Source organism: Mus caroli, chromosome 9 (assembly GCF_900094665.2).
Source record: "Mus caroli chromosome 9, CAROLI_EIJ_v1.1, whole genome shotgun sequence".
Classification (NCBI taxonomy): Eukaryota; Metazoa; Chordata; class Mammalia; order Rodentia; family Muridae; genus Mus; species Mus caroli.
The window spans coordinates 1,706,048-1,723,167 of record NC_034578.1 but is presented as its reverse complement, the minus strand read 5'-3'; the positions used below and the strand labels follow the sequence as shown (position 1 = coordinate 1,723,167).

Below are 17,120 nucleotides of genomic sequence, written 5' to 3'. Positions count from 1 at the left end.
ATGTTCCAACTGGTAATAAGGAAACATGCTCCACTATGTTCATAGCAGTCCTATTTATAATAGCCAGAAGCTGGAAAGAACCCAGATGTCCCTCACCAGAGGAATGGATACAGAAAATGTGGTACATTTACACAATGGAGTACTACTCAGCTATTAAAAACAATGAATTTATAAAATTTTTATACAAATGAATGGAACTGGAGGATATCATCTTTAGTGAGGCAACCCAATCACAAAAGAACACACATAATATGCACTCACTGATAAGTGTATATTAGCTCAGAAGCTCAGAATCTTTCTTAGAAGGGGGAACAAAATACCCCTGGAAGAAGTCACAGAGACAAAGTTTGGAGCAGAGACTGAACGAACAACCATCCAGGGACTGCCCTACTTGGGGATCCACTCCATAAACAACCACCAAAACCAGACACTATGGCAGATGCCAAAAACAGCCTGCTGACAGGAGCCTGAAGTAGCTGTCTCCTGAGGGGCTCTGCCAGTGCCTGGTAAATACAGCAGTGGATGCTCACAATCATCCATTGGATAGAGTGCAAGGTCCCCAATGAGTGAGCTAGAAAATGTCTAGGAGCTGAAGGGGTCTGAAGCCCCATTGGAGGAACATCAAAATGAACTAACCCGTACCCCTAGAGCTCCTTGGAACTAAACCACCAATCAAAGAAAACACATGGTGGAACTTGTGGCTCTAGATGTATATGTATCTGAGGATAGCCTAGCCGATTATCAATGGGAGGAGAGGACCTTGGTCCTGTGAAGATTCTATGCCCCAGTATAGGGGATTGCCAGGATAGGGAATGGGAGTGAGTGGGTTGGGGAGCAGGGGTGGGGGAGAAGGGGTCAGGAGATTTTCAGAGGGAAACTAGGAAAGAGGGTAACATTTGAAATGTAAATAAAGAAAAAAATCTAATAAAAATGGAAAGAGGTAGAGAGATAGATTGAGAAAGAGAGAGATAAAGAGAGACAGAGCGAGAGAGAGACAAAAAGTGAGAGATGAGGAGCATGGAGTTGAGTAGGTGGTTCAGCAGGTATGATCAGGTAGAGATTGAAGCAATAGAAACATTGATTAGAAAATATTGTATGAAATCTTTTCAATAAAATTATAAAAATATTCAACATAGAAATGCTACCTGTTCTATGGTATTAAGTGTTTGAAAAGTAACTCAAAAAATAAATTCCACTAAAAATACCTAAAAAAAATGGCACAAGAATAAATTTGGCCAAGGAATTGAAAGATGTATACCATTAAAACTAATCCATATTAGAAAAGAAATGAAATATTATGTATAAATAGAATGATACCCTGTGTTTGTTGAACAGAAGTGTTTAAAACAAACTATAACATCAATGAAATCTCTATCAACATTCAAGCTTCATTTTAATAAAAGTCGTAAGAAAACTTAAAATCCACTCCATACCACATTGTAAAACTAGAAATAAATATATGTATGAAACAGAAATTATTATAAAATAGAGGCTATGAGTTTGAGAGAAAACAAGAAGAGTTAGATCATGAGGAAGGGTAATGAAGCAAAGATGGATACACTAGATTGTTTGTAGGGAGGAAAAGAAATTGAAAAATGACAAAATTTTGTTATAATCACAAATCAACCTTTAAACATGAAGGGGAAACACACTATGTAACTACAAAGTTAAAAATCAAAGTGGAGTGAGGCCCACAGAGAAGCAAACATGGAAGCCCACATGATAGAGTGGAATTACAGCCAAAGATGTGCCTCAGTTACTTTTCAATAAAAGCACTGTAAACCTGCCATCTTTAAAGATTGCCTCTTTAATAAATACTATTATGGATATGTTTGTAGAAGAATGAAATTAGTTCTATATCTGAGACCAAACAAAAAGTATCTCAATAATTAAAGTTTAGACCAGTAATTATTTAACACCAGAAAAACATAGGGGGGATTTCCATTACTCTGTGTAATGAGTTTTACCCTAATGACCTTAAAAGCAGGTAAGAATATTTAATATAAATCAGTGTAAACAACAAATAAATGAGCAAATTCAAAGCAACAGTTGTCCATGGCCCTGGTGCTGCCTGTATTTTGATGTTACTTCTGCTTTCCCAGAAGGGGTTGTATGGAATGAGGAATGAATCATTTATTCACGTGACTTCTTGTAAATGTTCCCCCAATAAAAAATGGGATTTCCTGGGTGGATGGAGGAATAGAGAAAGCAGGAGAGAGATAGGGGATAGGAGAGGACAAGATGTAATTGCTAAAGTCTCCTGGTTTCTATGGCAGATCTGCCAGGGTTCACCACTAGAGGACTTAGATTTAACATGACTTACAAGATTAGGATTCTAATTGTACCCAGTGATTGAATTACCATTGCTTCTGAACTAAGTTTGTATGGTGTTTTCCTTCATGGTTCAACGAGGTACAATAGCAAAGTATGGGTTTGCCAGATGTGCACCACATAAGACTGTGGAGAATTTGAAGCATGGGGCTGGCATGGTAGTGATATGCCAGTGGATACTTAGAGCGGTGGGTGGAAACATTTTGGAGCTATGAGTCGGAGTCTCCAGGAGATAAGGACAGGTCGGCCACTGCCCACCAGTTCATGGCCAGCCCACCTGGGCAGAGAGTAGCTGGGTAAAGTATGGGAGGATGCCATTCTTTTTTAATATTTCTCACAACAAGCAACTATGCTGGAACCAAAGGAAACAATGAAAGAACACACTGCTTGTAGAATTGAATAAAAGATTTGCAATCTGAGAAGCTAATACCTTGATTATGTAAGAGAGCCAACCTATTAATAGCCTTAATAGAAAGAAAACCGAGTAAGAACATAGTGACAGGAACTGAACAGACAAATTCACAGAAAACCACAGGTAGTCAATATGTATGTACAAACAAACACAAAAACAGTAATTCGAATGACCAGGAAATGAATATGAAAGCCACAGTAAGATATCAGCTGTTGTCTAACAGAATGAGCATAATTATAATCCCATAAGTTTATATAGTCAATATGAAAATCAATATGGTGGTTTCTCAGAAAATTGGGAATTGATCTACCTAATATCTAGCTGCATGACTCTTGAGCATAAACCTATATAACTTTCCATCTTACCATAGGGACACTTGCTCAATTATGCTCATAGCAGCTTTATACATTAGGAAGAAAATATTGGATTTAAAGGGTATTTAGGCAGGGGTGATGTGGAAATCTAGTGTAGTGGAAATTTCCTGGAATCTATGAGTTAAGACTACTCTAGTGAGGACTCCTAGTGATGAAGTATATAGAACATAAACAAGGTAGGTTTGGCATACTAAACACGAAATATTGCACATTGGAAGATATCAAATTGAGGTGTAATTATCTATCCCTTGAGTCAGCAATTTTTATTGAACATCTCATTTTAAATTCTAATTTTCTAGTTTTGGGAATATCATTTTGAACATCAATCTCTGTACAGTAAAGTATATAGGGCAGAGGTAAAAATAGTTATTCAAACAAACAAAATACAAGACACTATAATCATTTAAATGACTTTTAGAGCTTTCATCCATTAAAAGACAGTGTCTCAGAGGAGATAGTGTGTAGAGCTAGTATCTCTTCTGGCAAGGTTGAAAGTTTCTTGAAAGTATCTGGTGTAGACAGCAAGGTGGAGGGGCTGGGTGGTAGAAACAGGATACTTTGGTCAAACATGGGCAACAGCAGCAGAAAAGGCAATGATCAGATGCATGTAGTTTTTACAAGACTTTTGCAGAAAGATAAGGTAAAGTCGGTGTCTTGCATGTGAGAAAAAGTTTACTCTGCCCAAAGGACATTGGACCTAAGCTGACAAATACAACTTTTTTGTTCATCCTCACATACACATTTTGAGAATAAAGCCAAAAAAACTATAAGATGCATTTGAACACTTGCTACCAAAATACCAAGTGATTTCTCAGTCCAGTGCCTTTTCAGCTTCTGAGTGTAAGAAGGGTACATGATTTGAAAGGAATGCTAAGGATGGAACAGAAAGCTAAGACCTGGAAAGGAAGACATGAGTCAAAACATTGTGATAGGAGTCCATGAATGAGTTACAACAGTGTTGATTTTAGCAGAAGCAGAGATCTAGCAAGAAAAATGGAACCATTTAAAATGGAACAAGAGAGTAACTCTATGCTTGGGAAATAGGTGGTGACTTCAAATATGTGCCAATCAGCATCTCAGGAAAATATAACAGTTCTAGAGTTCATTACAGACTTCTAGAGTTGTTTTAATGTGTGCTATTCTGGCTTTACCCTCCTCTTTGATTTCTAAAAAGGTAACTGAGAGATGAAGTTCTTTGTGGCTCAAAGCTACATATATCTCAGCATGTCCACACTCCCTAATAAACAGTAGTTTCCGGCAGTACAGTAATCAGGCTTTTATGCCACTGCTCTGCTCTGTCACCACTATTTTTTTTTAATTCTCTGCTTTCAAAAAGTCTAAATTCTAGGACTCAAGTCATAGCCCCTATTCAGGAAGAGCCCCCAGACTCACCAGCCATGAGAAAAGCCTCAGTTCTTTCGCACCGTGAAGACAGCTTGACAGAGTAAAATGAAAGTTACTGGGCATTTCCTTAGCATAGGGAGGCGGGGACTTCCAGGAAATGTGGAAAGAGCTGCTCAGAAAGTATCAACTGCTGTGGGGAAATCCCCTGTAACTCATAAAACTGGCCTCCCTTTTCCTGAATGTTAGCACTTCGTTTTGGGAACAAACACAACTAAATCGACTGCAAAAATAGAAAAAAAATATTTTTGAAGTTGTTTACCTTTGCATTTTCTCTATTCTTCAGGGCTCCAGTAAGACACAGTGCTGCTTATTTTCTACTCTGGCTTCTCAGTAACTCAACATCTGCTTTCTAACACATCAGTTCTAAGTCAATGAAATTTAACATACTCATTTCTACTGGAAAATTAAGCAAATGTTTCCTAATTCACGGAACTACAGCCTTTCTATAGATATTTCTACAGACTTAGTTTTTTATTAGACATAGTTCTGAGCAATCCTTTTGTCCACCCGGGGTGCATTTCATTAATTGTGCAAGAGAAATTTCTGCTGAGAGTGATGATTACTACTACTGGTTTGTAGCCTCTTGAACAAGGACTATTCATAGGGGCACCTGCAGCCTGCAATATAATGAATGCATGATCACATGATCTGGGGAGAGAGGTATGTCAGGGGAATGGTTAGAGAAACGGGAAAAGACAAATGCAGTGGTGTGTTCAACTTTGAGTCTTTGGGGAACGTTGGATTAAATAGGAAGGATTAGAAAGGCTCATGTGGAAGTGTCCTTCTTCAGCTCCTCCTACAGTTAACAAATACTGCTGAGAGAATAGATAAAGTAATGCCACTATCGCCCATCTCCTCAGTGTCATACTTATCTTGTTCCCCGGTTGTTGGTGGCACTGACTGTTCTATAGTCTCAATCAGAATGTGAAATTTTAAGGTTCATGGGCTAAGTCAATATTCTTTGATCCATGATTTTTTTTTATCCATGAAGGATAATAACACATAGAAATTGCTTTGTTCTGGTCCAAGCTTCCAGAGTAATAAGTAAATACTCCATTTTGTGATTCCATTTATTATTTTGGCTATAATATTCCCAGTTATATTTTATACATTTCTTTTGCTGAGCACTAAATTCTTGGAATTCAGAAACCTGTGGTGTCTATATGACTGTAGGAAAAGACAAGCAAATGATATTATAAAAGAAATAATGGCACTCAGCCAGTTCTGCATTTAAGAACCAAGTCTAAGAACTCTGCTGATGCTTTGGCTACTGAGGGATTCTGGGAGAGAGACAGTCTTCAGTTGTATTTCCACAAAGGTATATACCAGGCTCCAGTGGACACTCCATGGTTACACTGTGAATTCTGGTTAAACTCAGTGGGTCTCAAAAACAAACAAAAAAAGATATAGGTGTTTGAATAGGAATTGTACAGAGGAGAATAATTGTAGGAATAGAAGAGTACTACAGAGTGTGTGAGGTTATAGTAATCAGAATGCATTTTACACATGTGTAAAATTTTTACAAATAAATACAATAATGAAGACATGAGTTACTCTTCTTGTGTTCTGAAAGTCAAGTCAAATAAAGGAAAATCAAGTCGCAACAGCAACAACAAACAGGATAGCCTTTCTGTTTTGTTTTATTTTAATATTTATTGCATCATTTAAGGAAGTATTGGCTTCTTAATGGCACGATTCTCAGCATAGGTACATAAGAATGAACTGGATTCCTATGAGAAAGAGAAATTACAAAAACATAAGCATTCTTCTGAGATCAGTGCACAACACTGTAATGCTGGTATACACACTTACAACAGAGAGGAGCCCAAGGCATGTGTAAGTGTTTATCTTACTAAGATAAAATATAGACATATAGAGCATGGGCCTCTTAAAATTTTGTCTCATAGCAGCCAACCTGAGATAGGACCTACCACAAAATCTGAGAATATTAAGAAAAATCAAAATCCTTTGTAGACAATTGAAAACATGCAGTTCAGTTCCTTCAGTCTGTTCCTGTTTTCTCTATATATTATACCAAATGTAGAAACTCGGATCAGGATCAGTTGTTTACTAGACTTCAGTGGTCTTTATCCAACCTCCCCCTACTGCACACACACACACACACACACACACACACACACACACACACACACACAAATCCACACACACACACACATATACACACACAAGTGTACAAAGGCATTGGTATGGCATACTTCGTTTAATGTCCCGGGAAGAGGTAGAAACGTTTTGTCAGGGTCACCCTATCAGCGGTGGGCATCTGTAGCCTAAATTCTGGTTGTTCGAATGAAAATCGAACCTAGAAGTAAAAGGAAGGTTTATAGCCATAATTTTCAGAGAGTAGGATCTCGAATCAAGATGGACAAAGACTGCATTGATTAGCATGACAATAAACAATGAAACAATAACTCATGGCATTTATAAAAACAAAAGTTATGAGAATATTTGCCAGACTATTAAATTCTCTTTCTGTATTTGATAAATATGATGGGCCCAGGGATATTAGATACTGCTCCATATTCTACCAAGGTAAGGATATATATTAATATATATGATTATTTCTTAAGGTTTCCGATTGACACCAAACATTGACACCATGTATGGATTGTTGACTAACCAATAAATAAATAAATAAATATTCTTTTTATAAAAATGACAATATGAACTTTTCCATTAGAAGCAGTTTGAAGAGCTAAAGACCAATAAAGTGGAATTGATAAAACATATAGAACCCCACCTTTCTGAAAATGTCCTCCAAGTCACAAGACCAGGCATATTCTTTCATGTGTTTGATGAGTGACTCAATGAAAAGTGAGCCCCGGACAGGATGTCTCCAAGACACATTATCTGAGAATAAATTACATTCCAAATATTAGGATAGACCTAACCCTTGATACAGATCTAGCCTTTCCACTCTAGGTGGACACATTATAGAGCCTATACTCTATTCTATATTCTGCCTGCTAGTTTTTTTCAGTGTATACAAAATTCAATGAGTATATTTTCCCTCTTACTAAAGATGGTTATTGTAAAAATACAGATATTCATATTCATATCATACAGATATTAAATACATTTATCTTCTGATTTCAAGAAGGTAAAAATCTAATAGAAAGTTAGGCTGACTACAGAAGATAATGTGATTAAGTTTGGGAGAATAAAAATCTGAGTGTGTGACTCTAGGATTCAATATAATGACTGTGATAGAAGTTCATTGTACATTTTTAAATGCAATGTTCTTAACTATAAGATGAAGATAATTATGTCTACTAAAAGAGATAATTGAAGAATAGATGGCACACCACAGATATCTGAGTAAGATAAAGAAAATAAATGGAAAGAATAGAGGCAGGTGTTTCTGAAAGCACTTTGCACATTGAGAGTACAGGTTATTTTCAGAAAAGTCCTAATATGGTTGGAGTTTATACAGGTTTTGTAGTGGAAGAGTAGAGTCTGATTCACTTATAATGAATAGTGAAGAAGGCAAAAGAAAGGGTGACAGAATTCAGCTGGTGGACAAGAGTTCAGAAGACTCTAGAACTGGAGATCTAGAGATCGATATATAGTACAACACAAAAGGAAATGATTTAAAGGAACAGTTAAATCTAATAATAAAGCTGGCTACATTATTAAGCTAGAAAACTGTGGGTGCTTTGGTGTGGTATTTTTAAGTTAAATACATTTATTCTTTGACAATTTCTTCCATTTGTAAAATGTTTATGACTTGTTCTCTCTTTAAATTCCTTACACTCATTAACAAACCCTTCTCCCTTATATGTCTCTTTTCTGTGTGCATGTCTGTTGTATTTTTAGTGATTCACTGAGTATAATTAAGAATGTCAGAGTGACCACGAGTATAAACTATGTAACAGATTCTTATGGGCTTACTAATTGGTATATTTCTTCAGATGATTATCCATGTGCCAGAATTTATTAGTAGCCAATAGTTCAGTAAGGCTCTATGGTCTGAGAATATATCAATAACCATTGTGATTTTTATCAAGGCATGGTTTACCCAATATAGGTGTAGGCTATATCTGAAACGTGTATATTCAGTAATATAATTTGTAATCTATTTAATTAGATGTGAGGCCTTAAGGATGTATTTGAGTAAAGGAATGTAGGCCTCAAAAAATGGAAAATTCAGGAAATAAAAGAAGACTGAAGGAGTTGAAGGGGTTTCCAGCCCCATAGGAGGAACAATATGAACCAACCAGTACCTCCAGAGCTCCCAGAGACTAAACCACCAACCAAAGTACACATGGTCGGACTCATGGCTCCAGCTGCATATGTACCAGAGGATGGCCTAATAGGTCATCAGTGGGAGGAGAGGCCCTTGGTACTGTGAAAGCTCTATGTTCCAGTGTAGGGGAATGCCAGGGCCAATAAGCAGGAGTGGGTGGGTTGGTAAGCAGGGGAAGGAGGGAGAGGATAGGGGGTTTTGGGAGGGGAAACCAGAAAAAGGGATAACATTTGAAATGTAAATAAAGAAAATATCTAATAAAAATAATAACTTCTAAATAAACAAAATAAATATAAATTAAAAGGAGTCTTATGTAATGCATAATGTATAGAGTCCTTCTTTCTAACAGTAACAGAGAGAAAAGTGACCTGTATAAAAACCATCTACCTGGTGTTGAAGAGCAGAAAGCAATAAAATCTTTCTCTATATGGGCCTTCTTAATGCCATCATCTTCAAAAATTGCATCCGTTAAGAATTCCTCTTCAGAGTCTCTTACTGAATCTTTTAACAACACCACTCCTTTTTTCTCTTGAAATTCAAAGATGATGTCATATTACTAACAATTTCCAAGGGAATTATTGCTGTCTTGAAATTCTCTTAAACTCTATTTCTAAACATATTAGTCTGTCTTTTATTTATAATATGAATATACACATGTGTATAAAATATTTTTATAAGCCATGTCTCAAAAAATTTTTTCCCTTAATAATTTTTCCAATAGTACCCAAAGATCAATGTATTGATTATTAACAGTGAGATATTATTTAGTGGAAAATGAAGCAAATATTTACCAGTTTGAAATAAAATTCACAGGATATATGAGTGGTAAAATAGATGTTTGATATTCAGGAATCAACCCCAAACACTGAACAGTATTGTCTATCTATAAATGATAAAATCTCAATGGGAATGCCCTGTTATTTTAAACCATCAGCACTTACCTCCCCGGCATGCCTGAATAATGATCACCTTGGGCTTGTCTTTCAAGCTTGGGCACTTCAAAGTGTTCATCATCTGAAAGATTGTGTCAACCTTTAAAATATCTGAAACTTCATTAGAGTATGTGGTCCCACATATTCCCTCCTGGATACCATGAGACATGAATACAAGGAAAGTACTGTCAGAAGTCTTGTGCTCTGGGCGGGCAGCAAATTCTTTCACCTCTTTCACCATCTCCTATAAGAGACAAGACCAGTGATTTTACATTGTGACTTCTCTAAGGACAGTAAAAGGAGTCCTTGAATAAATACACAAAATTCAGTGACATGGAAATTAAAATTTCTAATTTTCAATTTTATATAAAGCAAGTTTTCATATAAAACTATAGGAAGTCATCCTGAGATTATTGAGTTGATAGAAACATTTTGCAATTGGATGCTACATGAGACTTTGGCTAAACCATGTTTGAATTTGACAGGCATGTCTCATATTATGTGGTTAGTCACCACAGAATATCACCAGTACAGAACTAGCAAGGCTTCAGTCTTTAGCTTCTGTAACATCTCTTCTAGCATTTTCTAAGGGGAAGAAAGACATGGACACGTTCTATATCTTGAGAAGTTTTACCAGAGCTGTGAGATTTTCTTTCACTTGCACGGTATACCCCAGATCCTGCAGCAGCAACTTCATTTCTCTGAGGTCAACTTGAGCTCCAACCCTCTGAGAAAGATGTTGAAACTCTGTGTTGCAGATAATGAGGGCAAGACGTGTACGAGTGGTTGTGTTCATTATTGGATAAATCTGTATGAAAAGATTGAATGAACAGCCTTGCTTAATTCATTATCTACTTTATGTGCATATGACAGTTTCTAATTCCTTTCTCTTAGTCCTTTCAAGAAACCAACCTTGTTAAAGTTAGATAAACACTAGGAAGGAAATTGTATCTTAATTCATGAGAACTATTGGAGTCTAGAAAACACCAGGTAGGCTCTCAGCATCTGTCATTAATTTGAAAGTGAAATTTTAAAAAATGAAGAGGTTGTAGCTAGGATATTTAAATTGTCAAACTGTTTTTTATTTGTTTGTTTGTGTGTGTGTGTGTGGGGGGGGTGGTTCATAGACTGTAGAAGTAACAGTGGATCCACATCTGACTTAGGTTCCTAATCTCTAAATTTGGGACATTGAAGTGAACTTGGCTATGACACAGAACCACCACCCTTCAGGATGGCCTCAGGGTTCTTCAGCTTGTTCCATCCTAGATTCTGGAGCACAGCACCTCTGAAGGATTTTCTTTCCATAACTTCTGGGCTTTTTCTAAAGGGCAAAACTTGAGGCTTCCAGTCAGTCCTGGAAGTGTGCCACCTTCTTTGTTCTGTTCTTCCTTTGTTTCTGTAAGAGAAGAGAAATGCACATGGGTGCATTCAACTCTAGTGGTCTCAAATCTAGTCTCTTACAGCCTTAGCTACATGTGAAGCTGGGTGAGGGCAACCGTGGGTTCAATACCACATTGTAGAACAAGTTACTGATCATAGTAAATGGAACATGTTCCAAGTCAGAGAGATCCCTAATGATGTGATGGAGGATCTGCCTTGGGATTAATATTTTGACAAATAATTTAGATAAAAACAAAGGAAGGAGTATTAAAATGTTTAATATTTATTTTAGAAATTATTTGAGACTAGGATAAAATTTTACATGGTGGGGGTGGGTAGAAAATATTTCTTATGTGATTACAGTAATAATTTAAAAATAAGTTTACCTAATTTGTAAAAAATTATACACAATATTAGGCATCAAGTACTTTTTAGAAATGATCCTCTGACCCAGTATCGCTCCCCATTGTGTTTTTACATTAACCAAAGAAGGAACAATACTGAATACATGAAATAGAAGGAAAGCAAGCTAGAATAGAATGGTAAGTGTTAAAGTTAATATACAAATTTTGTGAATTTATATCACTCATATTGACTGCATCTATCTATAAAAAAGTGATTTTACAATGATTTATGCCAATAGTTCCTGAGGCTTTTATTGGATTGCAAGTTCATATCATTCAACAACGTGATATACTTCTAAATAATTTGATATAAACTTGGTATATTTCAAAACAGGAATAATTGACAAAGGTACCCGGAGAACAGAAATTAAGCAATCAAAATGGGCAGATTTTAACTAATTATAAAAGGCATTTAGATAAATTGTTGAACAAAGTCACAAAAATGGGTTGATTGTAGAAAAGAGTACACACTAAGAATTAGTATACTGGACAATGTGGAAATATTTATTAATTGATTAAATGTGTCTGGCTTCTGCACAAATATGTCTAAAGCAACAACAAACTAAGCAAACATTCTTTACATTAGAGATTTTTTTTTAAATGACACAATAAAATATTCAGTTAAATGGGAATATCACATCAGATGAAATATCCGAGAAAACACATGGGCTAATCACAACTAATAGAGCCAGTAGTATAAATGATTTTCTTTTAAACACGTGAATTTCTCACCTGGGGAGAAAGAATTGTCTTCTCGATGAAATTACTTCAGTACTATGGTGGAAAACTGCTCTTGTAACATGCCGTTTTAGTTATTTCTTAAGAAATAAATTAACAAGGGGTGTGGTGTGTGCTGACTGCCTCAGCTTCCATAATGCAGAGGAGCCATTCAGAGCAGACCACTTCAATAGGACATAAATATTTTCTTTGGGAATTCTGTGTTGTGTGAAATGAAGCCTATTTTTGCCTTTTTAATAGTAAAGTTGATTGTATACTCTCAGATCTGTACTCAGTATCTGTAGGATGCCCCCACCCTGCACCACCAAGCTGTCATTGTTATCATCATTCCAGAACATAGCCTGTCTGAGTGATCAGCTGTAGCCAATAGAAGCCACACATGTGTTTGGTGTGTGACACATCTAAGTTGAGCTTACAAAGTCTTCCACAAATAATCTTCTCACATTCTTTTCAATGTCTCTTACAGGTTTACTGTGAACATAGTTCTGTTAGTACTGTTGGCTGTAGGTGTGGAAGATGTCTGGCATGGAACAGAGCTCCTTGCTCATTAACAATGACTATTTTATAATCTTATAATCATATGAATAAGAAACAGCCTTCTACTATGTAAGAACAAATGTGAATATTGACTTTCTTACAGCATTCAACGTTATCTTAATAAGAGTTTGCATTATTGTTACTATGCCTGAAATGCTGGTAGGTAGGTTTAACTCAGGGATAGTTTTAAATAAATATTTGTTTAATATTTATTTATGCAAGTTAAGTTCAGTAAGAAGTCTAACTTGTCATACTTATTATTCTTGAACACCCTATAGTATAATGTCTGGAATATAATTGGCATATGATAACCATTTTTCTTCTAGTGAACAAGAAAATTATTGCAGGCATAGATAACTATAGAGATTCATTGTTGGCAGCTACTATGTACTTTGGTAATTGGTGTGTGATAAGGTGATAGAAAACTTGAGAGAGGAATTCACTAAAACCTAGACACAGACTGAAAGGTAGAAGCAGGAAGAAGTAGTCAGGCTGCATTTTTGAGTTTCAGATTTGACCAACTGCCAGTGATGACAGCATTGATTAAGAAAACTGCTAAGAAGTAGAATGGGGAAGAATGACAAGTTTATCTTTGGGGGTTGTTCAGCTAAAATGTCCAGAAAAAAAATGGGAATAAGTGCACTAGACACTTGAATGGTAAGGTTTCGTACCTAACTAGGGAGATAAGACTTGGACACAGACTCAGAAAGTTTTGTATAAATACACAAGAACTACCTTGCTCAAGCAAGATATACAGAGAATAAGACGAAAATGTGAGTTATTCATAGCACCCTCAAACTTGCTTCAGCCCAATGAAGATAATAATGCAAAAGAGATGAGGATCCAGCGAGTATTATTCCTCTATCAGTATGGGTACCTGAGGATGAAGGATGTCCTCCTTTAGAATCTTCTGTAGCAACAAAAGTTTCAGCTGATGGAGCTAAAGAGAGACAGAAGAAATTAATTCACCATAGCAAGGTCATCCTTGGTGAGATTGAGGCCAATGTGTGCTACAGGAGACAAGGCAGAAGGAATAGGAATAGTCATGAGACACACAACAGAGTCACAGACACAAAAATGGGAGTCTGGAGCTGAAGGTGAGAGGGTTGTCTTCAAACCACACAAGAAATTTATCAATTAGACATTGGTTATCCAAGATTCAGGCTCTTACCTGATTGAAGCTCCATAATTCCTGCCAGGTAGCAGTCTTCATTACAAATGTAAGTGATAAAGATTTGGCTTGCCTGGGGCCCTTTTTTAGAGACATGATCACATAGGTCCCGTGCCTTGTCCATAGCAGTAACGTTTGCAAGTTTTATTTTATCCATTTCTTCCTGATTCAGCACTCTCTTCTCTAAAAGTTCATCCAGCAATCCATTTATTGTCCCTATACTCACTGAGTTGATAAATTGCTTCCTCTTTGCCCTCAGGATCTTGTCTGTTTAAGACACAAAGAATTCTCAAATCAAGAAAACAGTTGCATGTTCCTTTCATGTAAAAAAGCATACTGTCTTTCAGAGTGAATCAGCAAAATGTCCCTTTCACATACAGCGTTTCCCTGCTGTCTTTTTTTTTTTCTATCTCTGCTCCACATTTGTCCTTCAACATTACACAAAAGCTTATAGTATGAGGCACATATCTTTCTGTTATAACTGAAGAAGCATAAACCATTTTCTTATCTGCCACCATCTCTGTCACTCATTCAGTTCTCTCTGTCCAACTAGGGACACTTACAAGCTAAGATTGCAAAAAACGATGGCAACAATGGCAGGATACAAGTAAAGGTCCTTTCTGACCCTGGCCAGAGATTAAGACTTCGAGAATCTTCTGTGCAGATTTCTACATAGTCTTCACTTTGCCCAGATTCAGCTCACCTAAATAACTCCAGAAACTAATGATGGCTTTCAGAAAAGCAAGTCCCTTTCCAAATGACTTATTCTCCAAACGAGCCCTTTTAATAATAGAGAAAACTCACCAGCCATGGCGTTTCTTCTCTACACCGCAGAGCTCCTGAAACTGAAAGCATGTAGTTAGTTCCTTTCCAACAGGGCGTGAATACAGATTGAGAAATAACCACAATTCCTGTGTGCGCATGTTTCTTTCCCTAATTAAACTTAGGTTTAAATGCTCAATTCTGATAAGGAGTCAACCATGGAAATGATTTTTCTTCAACACTTGGAGGAGCTCAGGAAAGGAAGGGAGTGAGTCTTAGTCACCAAGAAAGAAATGAGCTATGACAACAAGTCCGGGAAGAGAAGGTAGATGATCTGTGGGATTCACAGGAGAGGAACAAGTAGGCAGGGAAGGCTGCCACAGGTGTTTCTGCTGCAGGGCTGGGCCTGAGACTCTGGGATCGGAGCTGGGAGAACAAAGAGAGAAGAACTGTAGTCAATATACTGTTTTCTGGCTTGTAAGCCTGTGGGCTAGCACGAAGTGCCTGTTGTAGTTAGGGGCTGGAATTAGGTAATGAGTAGTGGAAAAAAAGCATATGAGGCAGGGCAGTAGAGATAGGCTGAAGTTACTGTTCCTGTTCCGTTGCAGAGTTAGACAGACAGCAGGGTTGGACTCGGAGGACCAGAAGCAGAGGTGTGCATCTACTGTCAAACTACTTGCTTCCCTGGCAGAGAATGCCCTTGAATTAGCAAGGGTCCCTGCTGGGCATAAGTAGCGTCGATAAGGATACATCAAGATGCTTATGTCCTAAAAAAAAAAAAAAACAAAAAAACAAAAAAACCCAAAAACCCACAGCTCTTACCTTAAAGGTAATAAATTGATAAGTTTTTTGTTGGAGTCACTGTGAGTGACTATACCCAAGAAAACAGATTTAGGTTACCCCAAATTCCAAGGTCCAACTTGGAAAATGTTTCATCAAGTATTTCTAGTTTTGGAGAACAAAGAAAAATATAAATCAAGGCAAGTTTAAAATGCATCGACAAGCTTAAAAAGCAGATACATTGATGTGGGGGAAAGCTTTGCTATAATCATAAAATGACATTATTAGCTTTCTGATTGGTTAAATCACATGCTTTTCTATGTTAATAGCTTCTAAGGGGTTTTCATTTATTATCACAAGGTGTTACTTCAGATATAGAGTGGACCAAGAAATGGTTGTTTTAGAAGGCTAATACTAATCTAAGATGTAGTAGTTACCGTCTGCACGTACAAAATTCCAAACTTTCTACAGTACAGCAATTCCAATTGTCTGTCCATCTCAGAAGACACAAAACTTCTTCTAGGAGGATTCTGTTCACATCCAGACATAGCTTCTTTTCTGGAATTTTCCTTCACCATTGTGATTAGATGCCTGACTCTTGGCTTCTTTATTTTGTTTCCTGTAACATACATAATCAAGAAATATAAGCTTAATTTAAATTCTTAACAGAAGAAAGAAATGGTCTTCAACTACTGGCTTTGTTTTCTGTTATGAGTTATATATATATCTGCAACAATAGAACTGAATCTTCAAGAGAGACACCTAGGCTTCTCATTCACAATAGAAACTCTAGTCTAAAAAGGAAGACAGGAAATTAGAAAATACAACTCCATTGAGCAGTTATTAGGGGAAACCCATGGCAACACACAAGCTAGGCAATGCAGAGTCAGGTGGTAAATGGAAGGTTGGGACAGTGGGGTATACACTTTAGAAAAGAAGGAATTTACAGCACCTTGAATTATGAGTTGGGGTGTTGTCCTGGATAGTTTTATATCAACTTGGCACAAGCAAAAGAAAAAATAAGCCTCTTCACCTTGAGATAGTCTTGTAAATGTTTACTGTGAAATAAGGAAATCAAGTAACCTTGCTTTCCCACAATCTTAGGGTGCAAAGGTCCAAACGAAGCCCTATATAAATCCTGACAGTGCTTAGATTAGATACAGAAGCCTTTTACTCTGTTTTTAGGTGTGCTTAATAAAAATGTTTCCTTTATGCAGAAACCACAGACAATGATGAAAATCAATATAAATTAAAAAAATAGAAAGTTAAGATCTGATAAGAATAGTTATTTTGGACAGTAATTGATATGCTACTAGTATGAGGGATATTGGATGAGATGTTGAATTTTGACACATAGTAGAGGCTCTCCCACAGCTAGTATGAGAGGAGTGAGAACTCAAGATTTCAGTGTCTGTGCAGGTGGCTGTGGAGAAGGGACATCTGACAAAAATATGAGATACTGGGGTGAGATCAAGGAGAGTATTCTGATGAGAGAAGTCAGATTCTGATGCATGCAGTACACTAGAGGCTTACTATGAGAATTCCTTCATTCCACAAAGACACTTGATGTGCAGATACTCTTGTTAATCTGACTGGTTTTGAAATTCCATAGGAGACCTTCATGTGTCTTT

At 36.8% G+C, this 17,120-nt stretch overlaps 2 protein-coding genes across 2 annotated transcripts in view; both read right to left on the bottom strand.

Annotated features, from left to right (window-relative positions):
- Positions 1–4,596, bottom strand: part of LOC110301962 (caspase-4) — a 26,522-nt gene extending 21,926 nt beyond the window's left edge. Inside the window, exon 1 of the mRNA XM_021172688.2 lies at positions 4,510–4,596. Coding sequence (XP_021028347.1) covers positions 4,510–4,516 — 7 coding nt within the window. The 5' untranslated portion in view covers positions 4,517–4,596. The remainder of the gene's footprint in view (positions 1–4,509) is intronic.
- A 1,556-nt stretch (positions 4,597–6,152) lies between these two features.
- On the bottom strand, positions 6,153–14,956 carry Casp1 (caspase 1). Its single transcript, XM_021172833.1, has 10 exons — positions 14,752–14,956; positions 13,948–14,214; positions 13,654–13,716; positions 11,001–11,113; positions 10,352–10,525; positions 9,727–9,961; positions 9,173–9,313; positions 7,280–7,389; positions 6,738–6,841; positions 6,153–6,251 (listed from the first exon to the last, which is right to left on the bottom strand). The coding sequence occupies exons 1-9, from the start codon at positions 14,756–14,758 to the stop codon at positions 6,743–6,745; spliced, it is 1,209 nt and encodes a 402-aa protein (XP_021028492.1). The 5' UTR covers positions 14,759–14,956; the 3' UTR covers positions 6,153–6,251; positions 6,738–6,742.
- Positions 14,957–17,120: the final 2,164 nt, after the last annotated feature.